The sequence below is a fragment of the Perna viridis genome, chromosome 5 (genome assembly GCF_037379345.1).
Source record: "Perna viridis isolate PV_CMFRI_1.1 ecotype Kerala chromosome 5, ASM3737934v1, whole genome shotgun sequence".
Lineage (NCBI taxonomy): Eukaryota > Metazoa > Mollusca > Bivalvia > Mytilida > Mytilidae > Perna > Perna viridis.
Genome location: NC_142449.1, coordinates 16,134,114 through 16,152,594, shown reverse-complemented (window position 1 = coordinate 16,152,594; position 18,481 = coordinate 16,134,114). Strand labels below are relative to the sequence as shown.

Here is an 18,481-nt window from a genome sequence, read left to right as displayed (position 1 = left end):
TATCACGTGTCTCACATGTGATCATGGAAAACTACTAGGTGCATGCCATGTGTAGCTCTAGTTGCAATTTAGTGTCAAGGACATTTTAAAATGGCTCTAACGAATTTGAAAAACGCCAATTAAAAAAATGTAGGTATTTTTGACTCTCTGTGCATTACTCACAGATATTAAGGGAGAAACGTTTTTAGATTATGATCAGTCAGTCAACTTTCACTTTCAGTCTCAGATGTACACTTTCATCATCATGCTAAATTGTTCTTGTCCCTGCAGTTACAACATGATGCTGGAATAATAGTTTTATTGTTCATACATCTTGTCATCCTACTACACATCCTACTTCAATATGATAAATAAAATTGTTAGTCTGTATGTTATGTTCAACTGAAACAAAGACTTGTTCAACATGTAGTCCGAATTCCCTCTGTTCCTGCAACCCTCCTCTTTTTTATTTGGATATTGATATGTCGGGTTTGGGGGGTTGCAGGGTCAGAGGAAATTCGGACTATTCAACATGCGGCTCTAAAGAGCTTGTGTTTGTAGTTTTAATGCATGGACTTAATAAAATGAAGTTCATGTCTGTCAGACTCTGAATGTTCATAAAAGGTCATTAATTGCAGAGCAAATAATGCATGGTTTTATTGCATAGAAACACACTTCAGAGTAATTGGAGTGTTGGAGGTATTGGTACAAATGCAAACATCCTGTGGACTATCCTGTGTAAAATGCTTTCCACCAGAAAAAAAAATTGTCTCAAATTTAATCTTTTGATATATTATTATAGTTAAATATTTTCCTAGCTATTAAATTCCATCTTGTCATGGTTAAACATCTGTGTTTCTGAAATGGTTTCTTTTAGGGTTATACTGCTTTAATATTTCTGATGTACAACTAGTTCTGGTTATTAATATCCCTTTTTATACAGAACTAATTGCGCATGCTTGTTTTAGAGGTTGCTGACACTGAAACCTGCTTGTTTCATTAAAATGATAACAAAGGTTGCACTATACAAATGGGATTTAGATGCTCTGTCTAATTTTGTAAAACTTAAAAATAAAAGGTGAAACTTGGTGGAAATATTGATTTTGGGTAGTAGAGCAATCATACATTAATAGATGGATTCTCTTTCCTGCACCAACTTGCTGTTTTTCAAAACTGCAAAATTTCGCATTAACTTTCAGAATTAAAATCATAAACAAATGAGCAGAAAAAAGTACACTTTTGATCTGATTTTTTTTTACAATAATACCATGCCAACTTACTTTTTCTGGCAGTTTTTAAGTGCCTGATATTTTAGAAAACCTGTTTTTTGACAATTAATTTTGGGAAGGCACCCTAAATTTGTTATGAAAACTAATTTTTTTCTACATGGCTGCAGATTTTCATAACAAAGTAGAAAAGAATATATATCTCCATAATTAAAGGTTTGAAAAACATATACTTTTTACAGGAAAAAAATGTTAGATTTGCTTGTTTAACTGTCTCAATATAGCTTTATTTCCACAAATTGTCATAAAGTTATCTGCTGTGACCTATCTTTATATAGGAACCAAAGGGTAAATTGCAGGCATTCCAGGTAATTTTTAAGGTTTAAGCTCAATATAGAAATTATTTCCAACTATTCCAAAACCTCTGTATGCCATACTATTTAATCCCTTTTAGAAAAATAGTAAAAACAAATGGAACCAATAAATCGATATTGATTTATTGTCTGCTATTTGCAAAGCTTCCCAAACAACAACAATCACATGACCAAAATATGTTCCATATAAGTAAACAATATGGCCCTGATGCTTGAAATCTGCCTTCGTGCATTATTTTGTTAATAATATTTCCATTGTGTTCTTGATTTGTATATTTTTTTGTGTGACATGTTTTCCAGTATACAAAAAAATACCAGTTTTATATATTGTTATTTATATATTATTTATTATATATAATTTCGATATGCTGTAATCACGTTTCAAGATGTAACCTCTCATCAGCAGCATTAAAATCAAATATACAGGAAGATCATAATCAAAATGTTAGTTATATACAAGAAGTACTCAAAGCCAAAAATATCGAAAGAGGAGCCAAATCCATCATGGAGAGGTTCTACCATATGCAGTGCAAGGAATGAAGCCTCTGTGTTTTATTTATTAATTAGTATCCAGGTCATTTTTATCAATTTAAATTGAAGATCAGAATTGATATAGCAGTCGCCGGAATTTGTAAATTTGTAAAGCCTGATGGCATCTGCAATTATCTTACACTACCACAGTAAAATATTCCTATTGGCATACCTCATTTAGGTTCAAATGCAGATAGTAAGGTCTATTTTATAGGTATTTTTAATAGATCAAATTAAATTCTCTGTTGATAAACTCAAACTTTTACTGCAAGCTAAATATGCTGATTAATTATGATATCAAGTTAAAAATACTTGACGTCTAAACTCTTATCGCTACCTGTTTATTTCTATGCACTTACCTGAATAAACCAGTCGTTTATTGTGGATATATTCAAGTTGCCTATTTATTTCTAGATACATAAAAAAATATTTGATGTTAAGCTAGAAATAAAAACCTTGCGAGACTGTAAATAGTCATTGATCATAGAAAGGAATGCTGAGTATCAAAAATTGGAAGAGCTGTCTTTAGATATTTCATGCATACCCTGGTGGATCCAAATATTTACGAAAAGGGGGTAGACATGGATCTGATTAAGAAACATATAAAGGAAGGAGTTCTTTGATATTATTTGACTCTGATTTTTTGGTAAAGTTCTTTACAAAAGTGTAGTGTAACCTTCAAAACTATCTTGATGTATCACTCCCTGGATCATGTATTTTTATTACAATTACTGCCTCATGACATCAAAAGCAGGGAGAAGACAAATAAAACTTTGCTTAGACGATGGCACAGGAATTTCGATAATTCATTTCTCAGGAATTGTGTCAGTCTGTGGTCTGGTGATATTGTTTATTGTAATAATCATTCTATTTGGCTATTTTGGCCATATTCAAAGAAAATAAAGAAACAGGTGCTCCTTGACCTTAAAAGTGCATGGCTAGTATTTTATGCACCAGACATAATTGTTGAAACTATATTCTAAGACTGGCATTTATTTCAATGTATGAGTGTCTCAAATGAGGTGCTCAAGAAACTAAGTGCTTTGAATAACATATATAGGTGTCTATAAAATAAATTGTAGAATTTTAGCAGTAAAAGTTATCAACTGAGGAATGTAGCTAGTTAAGGGGGACATTAGGGACATGTATCTCAGAACATGATTTATTTCAATGATTGTGGCTTAAGTTGGAATGATTTGACAGACAGTTTCAACCTGAAAGTAGATAAATATTTTACTTGAAAATTTAGAAACTGGGAAATGCCAACTAGTAGTTTGTAGGTCAGTTACACAGTATGTGGGAGAGTTGTGTGTTCATTCATTTAGGTGTTCCATGTAAACTGACATCAAACCTGAATATTTTGCAAACTGGCGTACTGCTACAAGATACATCAGGAATTTGGTGTGTGTTTTTTGTAAAGTCCTTTGTAATCAGAATGGTGAATTTAAAAATAAATCAAAGAGTTCAAAATTAAGCTTTTAATTATTTTATGTGTATATTTATATTTTTAAAAAAGTAAATAATTGCATGCCAATTTTTAAATGTCGTGAAATAATTAAGTTTTATCATGGATAATCATTACACTTATCTTATTGTTAAACTCATTTATCCATGTTTATTTTTCAAACCAAATTGACAGGATATTTTTTTTTCATTTAGTGACAATAACTCATGAGCAATCCAACCAAATTCATTCAAAGTACTCATAAAGACTCCTTTATTTAATATTTTAACTCATTTCCTTTTGGATGTTACTTCCATAAAGAACTGAAACATGGGTTTTTATTTGGAGTATGAATTATGTTCATCATATGTGAACCATGTTCTGGATAATATTCAATAGTATAAAATAATATCCTGATTACAATCAGGAATACCTCTATTTGTTTTATAACTTGAGATAATGTGAAACGATATCCACAGGAAAAGATTACGTCTGGATAATATTATGTCTTATACAACCACGCCAGTTAAAAAATAACTGTAACCAGGGCAGTGAATACAAAATCAATTTTTTTTCACTGGAGATTTGATAAGTCTACCGCACTGAAGTATTTCCAAGGTGATTGGCAAATAGAGAAAATACTGTCAACAACATTTATTAGTTAACATTTCCTAGACAAAAGGAATACAACCATTGGATAGGAACAATCTTACACCAGATCACAATCCAGTTCCAAAGCAGCACCAGACATTTGATGTGATAATTTGGGGACTGTAACAGACCAGCTGTGATTTTGTTGGACTTATCTGTCAGTCCAACAAGATTTCATTTCCATTGAGGATTGCGAATTAATTTGCTTTCTGATAAATGGAATTCTGGGTTCTCTTCATTCGTATCTGACTTTCATATAAGTAAACTACATGTAATTCATTCATAGATCACAGTTGTAATTTCCATATAAGGGCATCATAACTCACAAAGGAATGAATGCTTTGGACAATCGACGAAGCAAGTTATCTTGTTTCTATCAAGTACTTTACTAACAATTTGCTAACAACTATTTATTATTTGAATGTTGTTTTGAGATTAAGTGTAACTTACTCATTCAATATTAGTTGACACAGTAAACAAGTTCTTTGATTGCAATTCTTATTTTAAATGTTTTTCTGAAGGAAAAACAATTTTGACCCCCTTTCATCCCACACTGATGATCAAAAGAGATATACCTGAATAGAGTTTTTATCTAATCTCCCAGATATAAACTTTTCAGTGACATTTTATAACTTATGTAATATCTACAGCCTCCATCCCTTACATTGAGAACTTCACATGAATTGTCAGTCCTTCTGGTAGTGATAGATTTCACTACTTGCTGACAAAGCAAAAATTTCCTATATTTTGTATACTATGTGGCAGATATTCACAAATACACGTATACCTTACGTTAGTATAAATATTTCTGGTGATAAACACAGTTATGATTTGAGAGGAGAATAAGTGCAATAGCAATCTGGTATTGTCTGATAAGGGATTTAACTCTTTTATCTCATGTGAAAAAATATGCTTGTGATCCCAGTATAACCACAAAAACGAAATTTGGTTTCTCAAAAATATATTTATATCTTGTTGATACAACGTATTGATAATCAAAGACTTTTCTGTTTCTTTTTCAAGAGTACACCACTGGATAGACTACACAATGGCTCAGGCCACCATCAGAAGATTTTGTAGTAGTAAACAGCTTGAGAGATGCTGGTCTCACCTTTTCAACAGGAATTATAACACAAGGAAACATCAAGGTTGGGAGAATATGAAAGTAACTTTTTATACAAACTTTGTCATAGTGAATAAACTTTTCTGTATTTAGTACCCTGGTATTTCCATTTTAAGCTGATTCTTGTGGGAAGGACTTGTATAAAGCTGATTGGTTGATTTTTATTGCATATAACAGGTTTAAATTTAGTTTAGATATTTATATTTTATATGTTACGGCTACATTTGTATTAAAGAACATAACAGCTGTCATTGACAGAGATAATGGTTGGTTCTTGTTTGTTTTCATTGTGCTATAAATAACATTCAATAATTTAGAGAAGCAAACAGTTGACAATCATATTTCTACAATATGGGAAGTTCAACATAAAAAACTTCTCCAGTTGTATAAAGGTATCAGCCAATCGTTGCCGTTGTCTATCGTAGTTAGTGTCTGTAAACTTGAGTTCATTTATGATAACTTGAGTAAAACTTGTCCAATCTTTTTAAAATTTTACTGTTACTGCTGATCTGGCATCTGCTTTTAATGAATTCAGATGTTAGTGTGTTCCTTTTGAAATTCTAATTGTTTTGGAGTAAAAGAGGTACAAAATTAGGCCATGTGTCCAAAAATCAAGCTATTGCCATCACTTGGCATTACTTAATGTCCCATTTTATCCTCTATTCTTAAATGTCCAACTAACTAGACTGGATGTATTATAGTATACTGGGTTCCATTTTTGAGTTATGGGACGTTATTCATACATAAAATAGGATGATTTATATTTTCAAATCCTTCGAACAGTGTCAATGAAACTTTGATGAATTGTCTATTTATGGGACTTTGTTCATAAAGAAGGGGAAAATTCATGGTTCTCAGATTATAAGTTAGTAGATGTTGCACCCATTTTCTTGAAACTTAAAAAAAATAGTTCATTACTGTTGATTTTAGGTCTCTCTTCATTTGTTATGAATTTCTGATTTTCCATTATGGATCGACCTCTGCATTTGTATCTAGCTGTGCTCTATGAAACAACTTGTTTATTTTTGGTCTGATTTTGTAAACATTTTCTTTCAAGTAGATTTCTCGGAAAAAATTCCTGCTTGCATTTTTCAACAAGAATTCAAATATCTCCCACAGTTTTCAAGTTATAGGGATTGAAGTACCTTATGACAGAAATTCTTTTAGCCTTAGTTGAATTTCAGGTTTTTTGCAATATTGTGTCCAAACCAGTTGTTGTGTCAATAATGAACTCCTGGTTATTTGTCCACAACAGAGTTCAAAATACTGAAGCTGTATCATGCTGGGCACAGCCAAGCTCTTAATAAGGCGTTTACATATGTTTCTTTATGAAATCATTATATTGCAGAAGTTGGAGAAAACATATGTTTGAAACATGGAACCCCATTACATGCCTTAAATCTGCCATTTTGCATAATTTTTTTTTGGGGGGGATCTATAGTATGTTAGACTTTTAATATTAATTTTAACATGGGTTGGGCAACAAAATATCACAGACTCTCATTCAGAAGTAACTCATGGGAAATGATAGCATCAATTCTTATTGTCTTGACTGAACAGTAGTGCATACATAACAAATTTAAAAGTGCCAGAATAAGTTTGGATGTGCTAATGGCGCTCTCAGTCCTTTGGTCTGGATACTGGTTAGATCCACTTTGTTGACCCTGATCATATAGGTTCTAGATCATACACATACTGTCCAAGTACCTGCATGGGATAGATTATCTACATTGGGCATAGCTTCAAGTTCATAAAATCTGTATTACCAGGTCAAAATTATATTCTTCATAAGGTTGAAGATGTACAACCTTACTTTTTTTTATATTTTACAGACCAGATTCACAATCTGTTGCTATGTAGGACATCCAGTAGTGGTACAGAGCAGAAGAGTAGAGCCAAGACAATAAAAAATGTCACACGTCCACATAACAACAAAGTCCAATTGGTAATTTTCGATAAAGATGGAACATTGATTTGCTTTCATTCAATGTGGGCACCATGGTCCAAGAAATTGGCTTCAAAGTAAGTATGCATAGTGCTGTGTTATTACTATTTATTTGTTTAAGGAGACTTTTTCCACATTCCATGGGTGATATTTTGATGCAGGTATATACAATATGAAATAATGTATTGTCTTAAGAGTTTACCTAGTTTTGAATTTTTTAAAGAAGATATTAATTGCTTGGGCACCTATCATAAATAAGTATATCAAATTGTTTTCTTACCATAGAGCTGTAAAAGAAAAAGAAAAAGAAAAAGAGATGTGATTTTCATTGATCAGTAAACTTTATGAATATATAAGACTATGCATGGTAGTATTAAGGTGAAAATTCTAAATGAATGTACTGGTAATATTAAATAAAGTTAAATGGCATTGAATGATGGCTGATTTTTAAATAACCTAAAATGTTGTAATATGGTGTGTATTTATATAAATCTGACTTTTTTAAGGTTAGAGAAAGCAACTGGTTTAAAGATAGAAGATAAGATTTTTTCGACCTTGGGATTTTGTTCTGAGACAGAAACTATTCAACCTGGGTTATTAGCAGAAGCTACAACCTCAATTATAAAAGATGAGTTGACAAAGATACTTGTCAAAGAAGGGATTGAAGAAGAAAAAGCCAGAGAAATCTTAAATGAAAATTGGGAAGAGGGTGAAAACAAAAACCCAAAGCATCTTAAATCTGTAGGCGATTTAAAAACACTGTTTGAAATCTTGAAGAAAAATGGCATCAAGATTGCTGTATGTACTGCTGATAACCGAGAAGGCACTGTTACAGGTCTAGCTGAACTTGGTCTGAAAGACTACATAGATATATTAATTTGTGGTGATGACCCCCACACTGAAGCTAAACCAGCTCCCTATAATGCATTGAAGATATGTAAAGAACTTGGTGTTGATCTAGATAAAACTGCAATGGTTGGAGATACAAAAGCTGACATATTGATGTCAAAGTCAGCTAATCTTGGTTTAACAGTTGGCGTCCTTAGTGGCGTAGGTGATACACATGACTTACTACCAGGTGCAGATCATGTGATCAACCACATAGAGCATCTATTGCCACTTGTGTTGCCATATGATGACTGGAAAAACTGCTATGTCTATAGTTCTGATGAAAGGATACTGGTTGAACCGCATCATCTGGATGAAAAGATTGTAAGAAAACAAGCAGATGAACCCAAGGCTAGATATTCACTTGTCATATTTGACTTCCATGGAACCTTGATATGTCTACATACAAAGACATCAAAATGGGCAAAGGATGTTTGTAAAAGGTAATCACTAGCACATGTAATTCATTTTAGATAGAAGAATATTATTTAAAGCCTTTAATTATGTTCACCCTTGAAAGTGGTTTCCTTCTTTGGAGTTCTACTACATTTGTACCAGTAAAATTATTGTCACAACTTCTTCTTTGAATATTTCTATGTTATTTGGTATGGACTTGTGGCATGATATTGATAGGTTGCATCCAGATCAGGAAAACTCATGTCTTCTAAACCTAATATTTTCTTATAAAAAGTGCTTTTTTTTGTAATAACCATAGAATGGAATAGTATTACAGTCACATAAACATGGATCAGGTATCATTTTTTCCTTTTTAATATTCTGAAATTGTGATACCTTTTTTTAAATTAAAGAAATATAACTATATCAACTCTAGTAGTTGAAACCCCTTTGGGTTGGAGGTTAACATTTTGTGAACCTGATCCGATTGGGCATTTGCTGAAAATTCAAATTGCCAAAATTGAGAGCTAACTTGTCCTTCAGCAAAGAAACAAAATATATCTGTTTAAGATAACATTGGCTGAAAAAATGGGGTTGGTAGGTAGTTGAAATGGGGGAGGCACATAGATAAAATGGGGTAGTTACGTAGGTAAAATGGGGGAGGTGGTTAGGTAAAATCATCTTGTTTTTTTAATCATTGAATATAAACATATGACTGAATAGTGTTCAATTAAAATATGATGGTTTAGCACCATTTCATCAACAAAAATACCAATAAAATGTGCTTGGTAACTAGGATAACTTCTAACAGATGCATTTTTTCTTGGCCTTAGATTAATGCATGTTGAAAAATACATAAAATTTGTTTGTCCTTCAGGGTATTGTTATCTAATTTCTAATTGCCTGTCTTTGGTAATAGAACAGTCTTTAATGTCAGACTCTGCACTTTTAACCAATTGCAATCCAAAATAACAATGGTAAGATAAAGACATTTTTCAACAAATTTCCTATTAATAAGCTTGAAATGTCGACCTAAACTTGAAGTGCCTTTATTCAGTGTCTGTAATTTGACATTTTTGTTACTTTTTCTAGATATAATTTATATATAAGAAATTAATCATATTTTTTTATATTATGGAGGTGAAAATAACTTTTGGCTTTTTATCCACAATTTATAATACAATGGGAATAGTAAAAAAAAATGAAGAAAAAAATGGAGCTAGTTCTTATGATATATTGATTATTAATTATTTTGTCCTGATTGCTGCTGAAAAAGGTTTAAATATTACTAGCAAACAGAAATATTGGAAATAAATATTAATAAAAATCTTGTCTACCTTTCCTTTCAGAATGGAAGAGAAGACAGGTTTAAAAATTGGTTCATCAATAGCTGAGGCTTTGGGTTATTGTGAGCTGACTAAGAAGGTATCAGAAGGTATACTATCTGAAGGCACATGGGATGATAAAAAAAAATCTATGATTGATATATTGAGGAAGGAAGGAATTCCTTATCAAGAGGCATTGATTCTTACTAACCAGGTTCTGAAAGAATGTGAAAATGTGTGGTATGAAGACAGTAAGACATTGAACAAAGACATTAAAATGTTCTTCAAAACATTAAAAAATGCTGGAATGAAGGTGGCTGTGTCAGCATCAGATAAACGTGAGAATATAATAAAAGAATTTCAGAACCTTGATGTGATTAAGTATATTGACTTATTGATCTGTGATGATGATCCCTATGCTACAAAACATGGTCGTCATAATATTGAATTCATATGTGATGAGTTAAATATCAAACCATCAGAAACTGTACTTGTTGGAGATGCCACTGCAGATTTCATCAATGTTAACACCAAGCGTATAGGTGTTTTGACTGGCGTTGCTTCTAAAGACGAACTACAAAACCATGCTGATGTTGTGGTCAATTCAGTTGATGATGTACTTGATCATGTGTTTGATAAGGAAGTTTCCAGAATGTCATCAATACCTCCATCAATAACATCAATTACTTCGAATTCCCAACCTTCTGCTAGCTTTTCTAGACCTCAAGATGCTTCATCAATGGCCATGCCTGGTACTCCATTTTCAACAATCAAAAGATCCTTTTCATATTCTTTTCACAGACATTACAGTACAAGTTCTGACATTTCCAGTGCTTATGACTATGTTATTGTTGGTGCAGGGTCAGCTGGTTGTGTGTTAGCCAATCGTCTATCATCTAGTGGTGACAACAAAGTACTTGTTCTAGAAGCTGGTCCAAAAGACTACACATGGAAGATACACATGCCTGCTGCACTTATGTACAATTTGTGTGATGACAAGTACAATTGGTACTACCATACAGAACCTGAACCTGGTATGAATAACAGGGTCATGTACTGGCCTCGAGGTCGTGTGTGGGGAGGATCATCATCATTGAATGCCATGGTATATATAAGAGGCAATGCTTTAGACTATGATGAATGGGAAAAGTTGGGTGCTGCATCATGGTCTTATGCTGATTGCTTGCCCTATTTTCGGAAAGCCCAATGTCACGAACTAGGAGAAGATGATTACCGTGGTGGGAGTGGACCACTCAATGTTTCCAGAGGGAAGTCTAAAAATCCTTTGTTCAAAGCATTTATTGATTCTGGTATGCAGGCTGGGTATCCATTTACCAATGATATGAATGGCTATCAACAAGAAGGTGTTGGTTGGATGGATATGACAATTCATAAAGGCAAAAGATGGAGTGCTGCATCAGCATACCTTCGCCCAGCCTTGAAACGGTCAAACCTGTCAACAGAAGTCAAAGCCTTTACCAACAGGATTCTTTTTGATAAGAACAAAGCCATAGGTGTTGAGTATGAACAGGGAGGTATTGTCAAGAAAGCAATGGCAAATAAAGAAGTGATTTTGAGTGGTGGTGCTATAAATTCACCTCAGCTTCTCATGTTGTCTGGTATAGGAAATGCAGATGAACTGAGGATACTTGATATTCCAGTGGTCCAGCATTTGCCTGGTGTTGGTGAGAATCTGCAGGATCATTTAGAGGTGTATGTTCAATATGAACTTACACAACCCTTGTCACTTTACAAAGCACAATGGAAATTTCCACACAATATGATTAGGATTGGACTTCAGTGGTTTACCACATTTACTGGTGATGGTGCTACGGCACACTTAGAGGCAGGGGGATTCATTAGGAGTCGACCTGGGGTGGAGTGGCCGGACATCCAGTTCCATTTCCTTCCTTCCACAGTCAATGATCATGGCAGACAAATGGGTGACCGTGAAGCCTGTCAAGTTCATGTTGGTGTGATGAGACCAACCAGTAGAGGATATGTTAAGTTGAAGAGCAAAGATCCTAGAGCACATCCAAAGCTTGTAGCTAACTATTTAACCACTCCTGAAGACATTATAGACATGAGAAATTGTGTTAAATTATCTAGAGAGTTATTCCAACAGAATGCATTTAAGCCATATATTGGACCAGAGCTTAGACCAGGTGCACAAGCCCAATCAGATGCAGAAATAGATGCATACAATAGAGCAATGGGTGACAGTGCATATCATCCATCATGTACTTGTACAATGGGGTCACCATCTAATCCAATGACGGTTGTTGATCCAGAAACTAGAGTCCTGGGTGTAGAAAATCTACGTGTTGTTGATGCCTCGATTATGCCTATGATGGTAAGTGGGAATTTGAATGGACCAACTATAATGCTTGCTGAGAAAGCTGCAGATATAATATTAGGTAACAAGCCTTTGCCCAAGTCTAACGCTCCTGTTTACAGACCAAAAACCTTGGAAACACAGCGCTGAATGTTATGATAAAGGTACAACAAATGTTTTTATAAGAACAAATGTTTTGGTAATGAGCAATGTTTTTGTAAGAACAAATGTTTTGGATTATATCTTTGGTTTTATTGATAATGCTTTTTGTGTAAGATATTCAAAATCTTTTTTTTTGTGCAATTAATTTTGTAGTGCCATGACAACTATGTGATATTGAATGTTATTTTACTTGTGATGTTGTAAATTTATCTCTGAAAACAAATATAGTGATTTTGGTAAGAGCATACATGTAGTCAGAATGTTTATAAAGATTGTAACAATTCTAATTGGATTTTTTTTCATTAAAAAAACTATTTATTTTACTGGAAAAGTTAAAATTGAAATACCACAACATGTTATGAAAATTCCTAAAAGTGCATATAGTTCTTAGAAGTCTACTTTTAAGTTTTGGCATAGTGTATAAAGAATTCTTATACTTCCAATCTGACGCAATGATTAACTTTTACCATTTGTTAATTTTATACAATTAATGTTATATTTTAATGAGTGCTATATTTTATTTTTATAGTAAATGCATGCCTTACATAGTTTTATTCAAGATTGTAAATGTTTTGTATAATTATTGTGCCATATTGTCATTTTAGTTGATTGTGCCATATTGTATAGTCAAGATTTTAAACATACTTAATCCTTTTATTGTCAGCATTTAAAGAAGTCATATTTTATCTCACTTTTAGTGATATGCCAAAGCTATCACTTTAATATTAACAGCGTTCTTTTTTGTCAAAACTAGGGAATAATGAAGACAGATAAATATTAGAAAAATTGCCAAACTTTTGTCCAGATTTGTGTGAGTCTCATATGAAATGTGTATCTTGGGACCTCTATATTAATAAAAAGCAATTTAGCATGACATGTTTTATAAATTAATTTTGATATTCTTTAACAATGGTGCAAAACCAAAAAAAATACTCAAATTGTAATTTTTTTTTCATTCATTAGCAATGCAAGATCAAATATTTTTTGTTAAAGCCCGGTTTTGTAATTACTGTATTACTGATTTTACATTGTGTTCTTTTTTCTCGAGTTTAAATGTTAAAACATATTTTAGTTTAGAATATTTGCTAAAATGATTTTAGGCTTCACCTTTAAGGGATGGAGCTATTTATATTGGACCTCATCCTAATAAACATAGTAAGAATTACACTTCACATCTTCAGTTAAAAATGAAAGAGACTTCTCAAAACAAATTTCATTTACTTGATGTGATACTTGATGCACCACCATGTTGGTATGTGTGATGTCTCTATCAGAACTTCAGTCTGAAGGGATATACATTTAAACATGGCCTTGATTTTAGCAACTATCATTATATCACCAAAAACCACCATAATGTTGTGCTGCTGTCATTATCCGTAGTCATGAATCTTGATGTGATTTTACAAGATTCCAAATCATAAAAGTTTGGTATTGGTTTTGGAGGTTATGGTCCCCTTTCTGGAATTAGAGGCTAAAAAGGGCCAGATATAAGCATTTCATGAAATTTAACTAAGCAACTCAATGAAAAGCACATTGACTTATCTGAAATTGAACTGCAAGGTAGGTGCCCAACCACATAAGGAAAGCTGGGGTTGATTGTGGTGAGTTTATGACTTGAATTGCTTTAGGAATCAAGGACTAAAAAGAAGCCAGAAACAAGCATTTTCCTGATGTTGTGGTCAATAACTTGTGTGAAAGTGTATGGATCTCTATGAAGTTGTACTACAGGGTTCCATTTATTTAGAAAGAAGTGTCAAAAAGGGACAAAATCAGGCTGTACCCTGCAAGATATTTTATTAATTATGTGTAATTTTATACCCTTGTTTGCTTCTTTGTTTTCCCTTTTGAAAATGCAAAACACCCACTCTGCATCTGAGTTAATTTGTCAAACGGTCATTTCTGAATTGTATCTTTTCTGAAAGATTTTTGAGCTATTCATTTTTCATACCCTTACATAGGACATCACTACATAATGCTCTGTCCCTATCAGTCTTGTATTTTAAATAAACTGATATTTTAATGTGACTGATACAAATTATACTACAATTTGCATTTGTGAACCATTAGTATTTTATGGATTTATTCATTGTTATAATCCAGTTTATTTTTAAAACATTCAATGTACATTTTTGGTAAATGATAAATGTTATAATTAAATTTCAGGGTACCATACTTTCTGATTGGATAAAAACTCTTGCCTGTCATCTTATAGACCAAATTTTATAATGTGACTGTGACATCGTCAACCTTTTTTGATGATTTAATGATTTATTTTTTTATACTAAATTGAAATTGAAAGGAACAACTGTTATATTTCTTCTGTCTATCTGAAATAATCTCACTAAAGTGATTGAGGTTTTTCAGATAGACAGAAAAAATTATAACAGTCATTCCTTATATGTCAAAGTAAATGGTAAGATCATGGTTTCTTTTGTTTTTGTTACATTTCCAGTTAAGACAGGGTCTTGTACACTTAAAAATCTTAACTGACTGTACTTATGTTTGAAAAAATACTGTTGTATCATTGTTTTTTTTCTGCTTTTGTAATGATAAAAACAAAAAAAAATATAGGTTCTAGTATTCTTGCACAGTCTGTGATATCTTCCATTCATGTGCAAAACTCAAGATCTTTCCCTGGATGTGCTCTACTCAGGAAAAAAACAGAATTCCTTATAATTATGGGAGATAATCCAGATCTTCATTATTCACTGGCATAAGATCTTATTTAATATCTCAAAGTATGATGTATGGACACTTTAAAAAAAAAGCAAACATTTTTTGCGTTATTCAATGTATTACACCTGATAGACTTTTACATATACATATATAGGGAAAGTATTTAACATGTTTTTCACTTGAACTTCATATTGTTATTCAAATCAAGAAAATTGGTTTGTGTTTGAGGGTACATAAAACATTTGCATAAATCATCTTTTTTTTTGTGTATTGTAATTACTGGTAACATGAAAATCACATTTTCACATGTTTTTTAATGTGCTAAATATTTTTGCAGCATGGTGCATTCCCTTTGTTTGTTTGTTTGTTTGTTTGTTGTTTTAACTGTTGAATTTATACTATTAACAGTTTGCCATATTATCTAATTTGTGCCTATTATAGTAGTTGCTTGCCCTTGATCTCATTTATTACTGATGAAATCCATTATGTTTGTAATATTTATAAAATATAGTAACTAATTTGACTTTGGGAACAACCATTTTCTTTCTATATTTTGGGTGTTAAGATAGCTAGATTATCCAAACTTTCATAGATGAGACACTAGTCCTGATGTTTTTGGTGCATTTGTTTTTGTAAATTTCTCATGACATTACAAAACTTTCTTATTTTTGTCATGATACTCCCTTTTTCTGTCCATACTAGTTTTCTTCAAATAATTCAATGTTCCTGATTTACTTTAAACTTGAACTACCAGTATCCTTTAAATGTAATATCAGTGTCTATGTGGATTTTCCTTAACATTTTAATAGTTATTGTTGTTAGTATATTCAAGTAATTAAAATTACATTGTTAGATCTATTAAGAAGGCTTTATTTGTTGATATTAATTTTGTTATGTTGATTCAAGTTCTTTTTAATAAGTCTGATTTACTAAATGTTATATTGTGTTGTAGTTTTAGAAAGATGGTCTCTGTGGGAGCTTTTACTTATTAAAAAAATAACAAAAAAAATGTATCACTTGCTTTCAAAAACAACCCTACTCACTTTGATTGTAGGTGGACCATAATTTCAGGTTTGTGTAGGATCATTAAGTCAATTTGTCTGTCCTAAAATTCTGCCATAGAACAGTTTTCAAGTTGAAAAACATGTATTGTAATTTATAGTAAACTCATTGCATGAACTGAGTGTATAAAGAAAAATGAGATGAAAGGGACAATAGTTAAAATATATCATGAAAAAATTGATATAGTATGAAAAACATGCATACAGTTAACATTATACAAGAACTTTATATAGAAAGGCATACAAATAAAGGGAAGCAGGAAAGGAAAGCTAACATGTTATCTTTTATATACAAATCAGTCTTCATTAATACATGTATACCATTGTGAGCTCCTTCATCAGTTGAGGTTTATAATTCATTATATATATTTACTGCTAAAATCATTAATGCATCTGAAGTGCAGCCTATGACCAAACCTGGTCTTTGTTTTAATACACACCCAAAAGTGTTTTTTCAAGCAAAACTAAAAATCTCTTTGAGCAGATGTCAACATTCTTATTGTGCAGCCCTCATCTCAGGTAAATTTGCAAATTTCCTTTGCCCCTAAAGGAAGGTAACAGCTCCTGTGTTTGTGGCTTCTACCATTTTAGAACAAGAGCCAAAAAGTGTAAATATAGTTTTTTTTTTAAATTCATGTAGAATTGTCCCAACTGTTCAGGGTTCAACCATTGTGGTGGTATCATGCTGTGTTCCACATAGCTTTTTTATTTTGTCATGTTGTGTAAACATGGGGGAAATAAAGGAAAATCAATCAATCATCATAATGCAGTATTTTTTACTATTACTCAGCAAAGTTGCCCAGTTTCTACAGAGAAATTTTTAGAAAATTGGCTAAAATAGCTACATAGTAAGAAGTGACTTCTATCCTAAAATCTGATTAATCCCAGTCCACTCAAACTTATTTTATAAAATAATTTTATCATTAAATCATTAAATTGATAAATTTACAAGTTTTATGCTTCATTTTGATCTGGTTCAATCTGGAGTGGTCACCGTAAGGTTAAAAATTTTTCCAGCAGCATCCAAAGAGTAATTAAGGGAACCAAGGTTATAATGGTAATCAAAAGAATGTAATACAGGGACAAAGACCAGATATGGAAAACAGACATACACAACAAAGAACATAAAGTAACTAAAATCATACATACAAAGTAACAAAAGCAAATGAGCAACTCAGACTCCACTAAAAACTGGGAGCATGGACCAGGTGCACCAGTAGGGTAAGTGTCCTCTGCTTTTCTAGAAACACCCGCTGAGTTGCTCATAAAAAGCCAGGTAATCGAAAGAGGAAATGAAAGTTATTACATTTTTTTGGAAAATCTACATCGTTAAGTCATGGAAGCTGAATCGGGACATTGCACAATTTTATTTAATTTGTACCAATTTCTTTAAACAATTTACTAACTTTTTATAACAATTTACTAATTTGTTATACATGTAATGAATTAAGAATGAAATTGCACGGTTATATACTAACTTGTTGTAACATTTTATCCACTATAATAAAAACAATTTACTAATTTGTAATAACAAGTTTGTTATAACAAATTAAATTAAATTTTGCTATGTCCCTTATCAACTTCAGTATTAAGTAATTGGGGAAACATTGAATCATAATTTTTTTTCTGCCCATGGCCAAGTAGAAAAAAATTGCTTAAATTTGGAATAATTATTTTTTTCAAAATAATCTCATGTCCCCTTTAGTATTAAAATGGTCAGTGCCTAAGTCACAATCAAAATTTGGTAAACGGACAGAATGTTACAGGAAAAAATTTCACAATTTCAGTCTAACGATAAGTTACGAATCAAAATTTGACCACCCATTAGACATAAAGCCACAATTAACGACAGAAGTCGTAACAATGTTTGTTGCCTGTTAGCTGTTGTAAAACTGACAATAAGCTATACAACCCAGTTTGTTATATAGTTTTTTAAGGAGTAATCAAGGGAACCAAGATTCTAGTAGAAATCAAAAGAATGTAATCCAAGGACAAAGACAAGAAAACAGACACACACAACAAAGAACATAAAATAACCAAAATAATACATACAAAGTAACAATCCACTAAAAACTGGAAGTATGGACCAGGTGCACCGGTAGGTTAAGCGTTCTCTGCTTTTCTAGAAATATTTGTTGAGTTGCTAATAAAAAACCAAGTCCACGGGAGTCAAAAAAGGGGAAAGGAAAACTATGGATAGCCATATATATACAACAAAGTGACAGATTCATTGGTTAGGCAAAACTCATCATAGAATTTGCCATGTTTAATTTTTATTTCTTAAAAAAATTCAAATCAATATTTTTTTGCATTTATTAAAAAAATAAGCCAAAAAAATAAACTTTTTTTTATACACGAGTCCCTC

At 32.1% G+C, this 18,481-nt stretch overlaps 1 protein-coding gene across 2 annotated transcripts; it reads left to right on the top strand.

The window, feature by feature from the left end:
* Nucleotides 1-12: 12 nt before the first annotated feature.
* On the top strand, nucleotides 13-16,881 carry LOC148616251 (uncharacterized). 2 transcript variants are annotated; one of them, XM_088583112.1, is made up of 5 exons: nucleotides 13-129; nucleotides 5,229-5,353; nucleotides 7,161-7,350; nucleotides 7,780-8,604; nucleotides 9,907-16,881. In XM_088583112.1, the coding sequence occupies exons 2-5, from the start codon at nucleotides 5,254-5,256 to the stop codon at nucleotides 12,365-12,367; spliced, it is 3,576 nt and encodes a 1,191-aa protein (XP_088439238.1). In that variant the 5' UTR covers nucleotides 13-129; nucleotides 5,229-5,253; the 3' UTR covers nucleotides 12,368-16,881. The 2 variants fall into 2 exon arrangements, with proteins under 2 accessions (XP_088439238.1, XP_088439239.1); XM_088583113.1 differs by lacking the exon at nucleotides 13-129 and adding an exon at nucleotides 4,018-4,172.
* Nucleotides 16,882-18,481: the final 1,600 nt, after the last annotated feature.

What these genes read in the sequence shown, in the direction of transcription:
- LOC148616251 (XM_088583112.1), top strand. Translation starts at nt 5,254, where the DNA reads ATGGCTCAGGCCACCATCAGAAGATTTTGTAGTAGTAAACAGCTTGAG. An exon ending in TAACACAAGGAAACATCAAG is followed by an intron (nt 5,354 to 7,160) that starts GTTGGGAGAATA and finishes TATATTTTACAG; the next exon opens with ACCAGATTCACAATCTGTTG. An exon ending in GCAAAGGATGTTTGTAAAAG is followed by an intron (nt 8,605 to 9,906) that starts GTAATCACTAGC and finishes CTTTCCTTTCAG; the next exon opens with AATGGAAGAGAAGACAGGTT.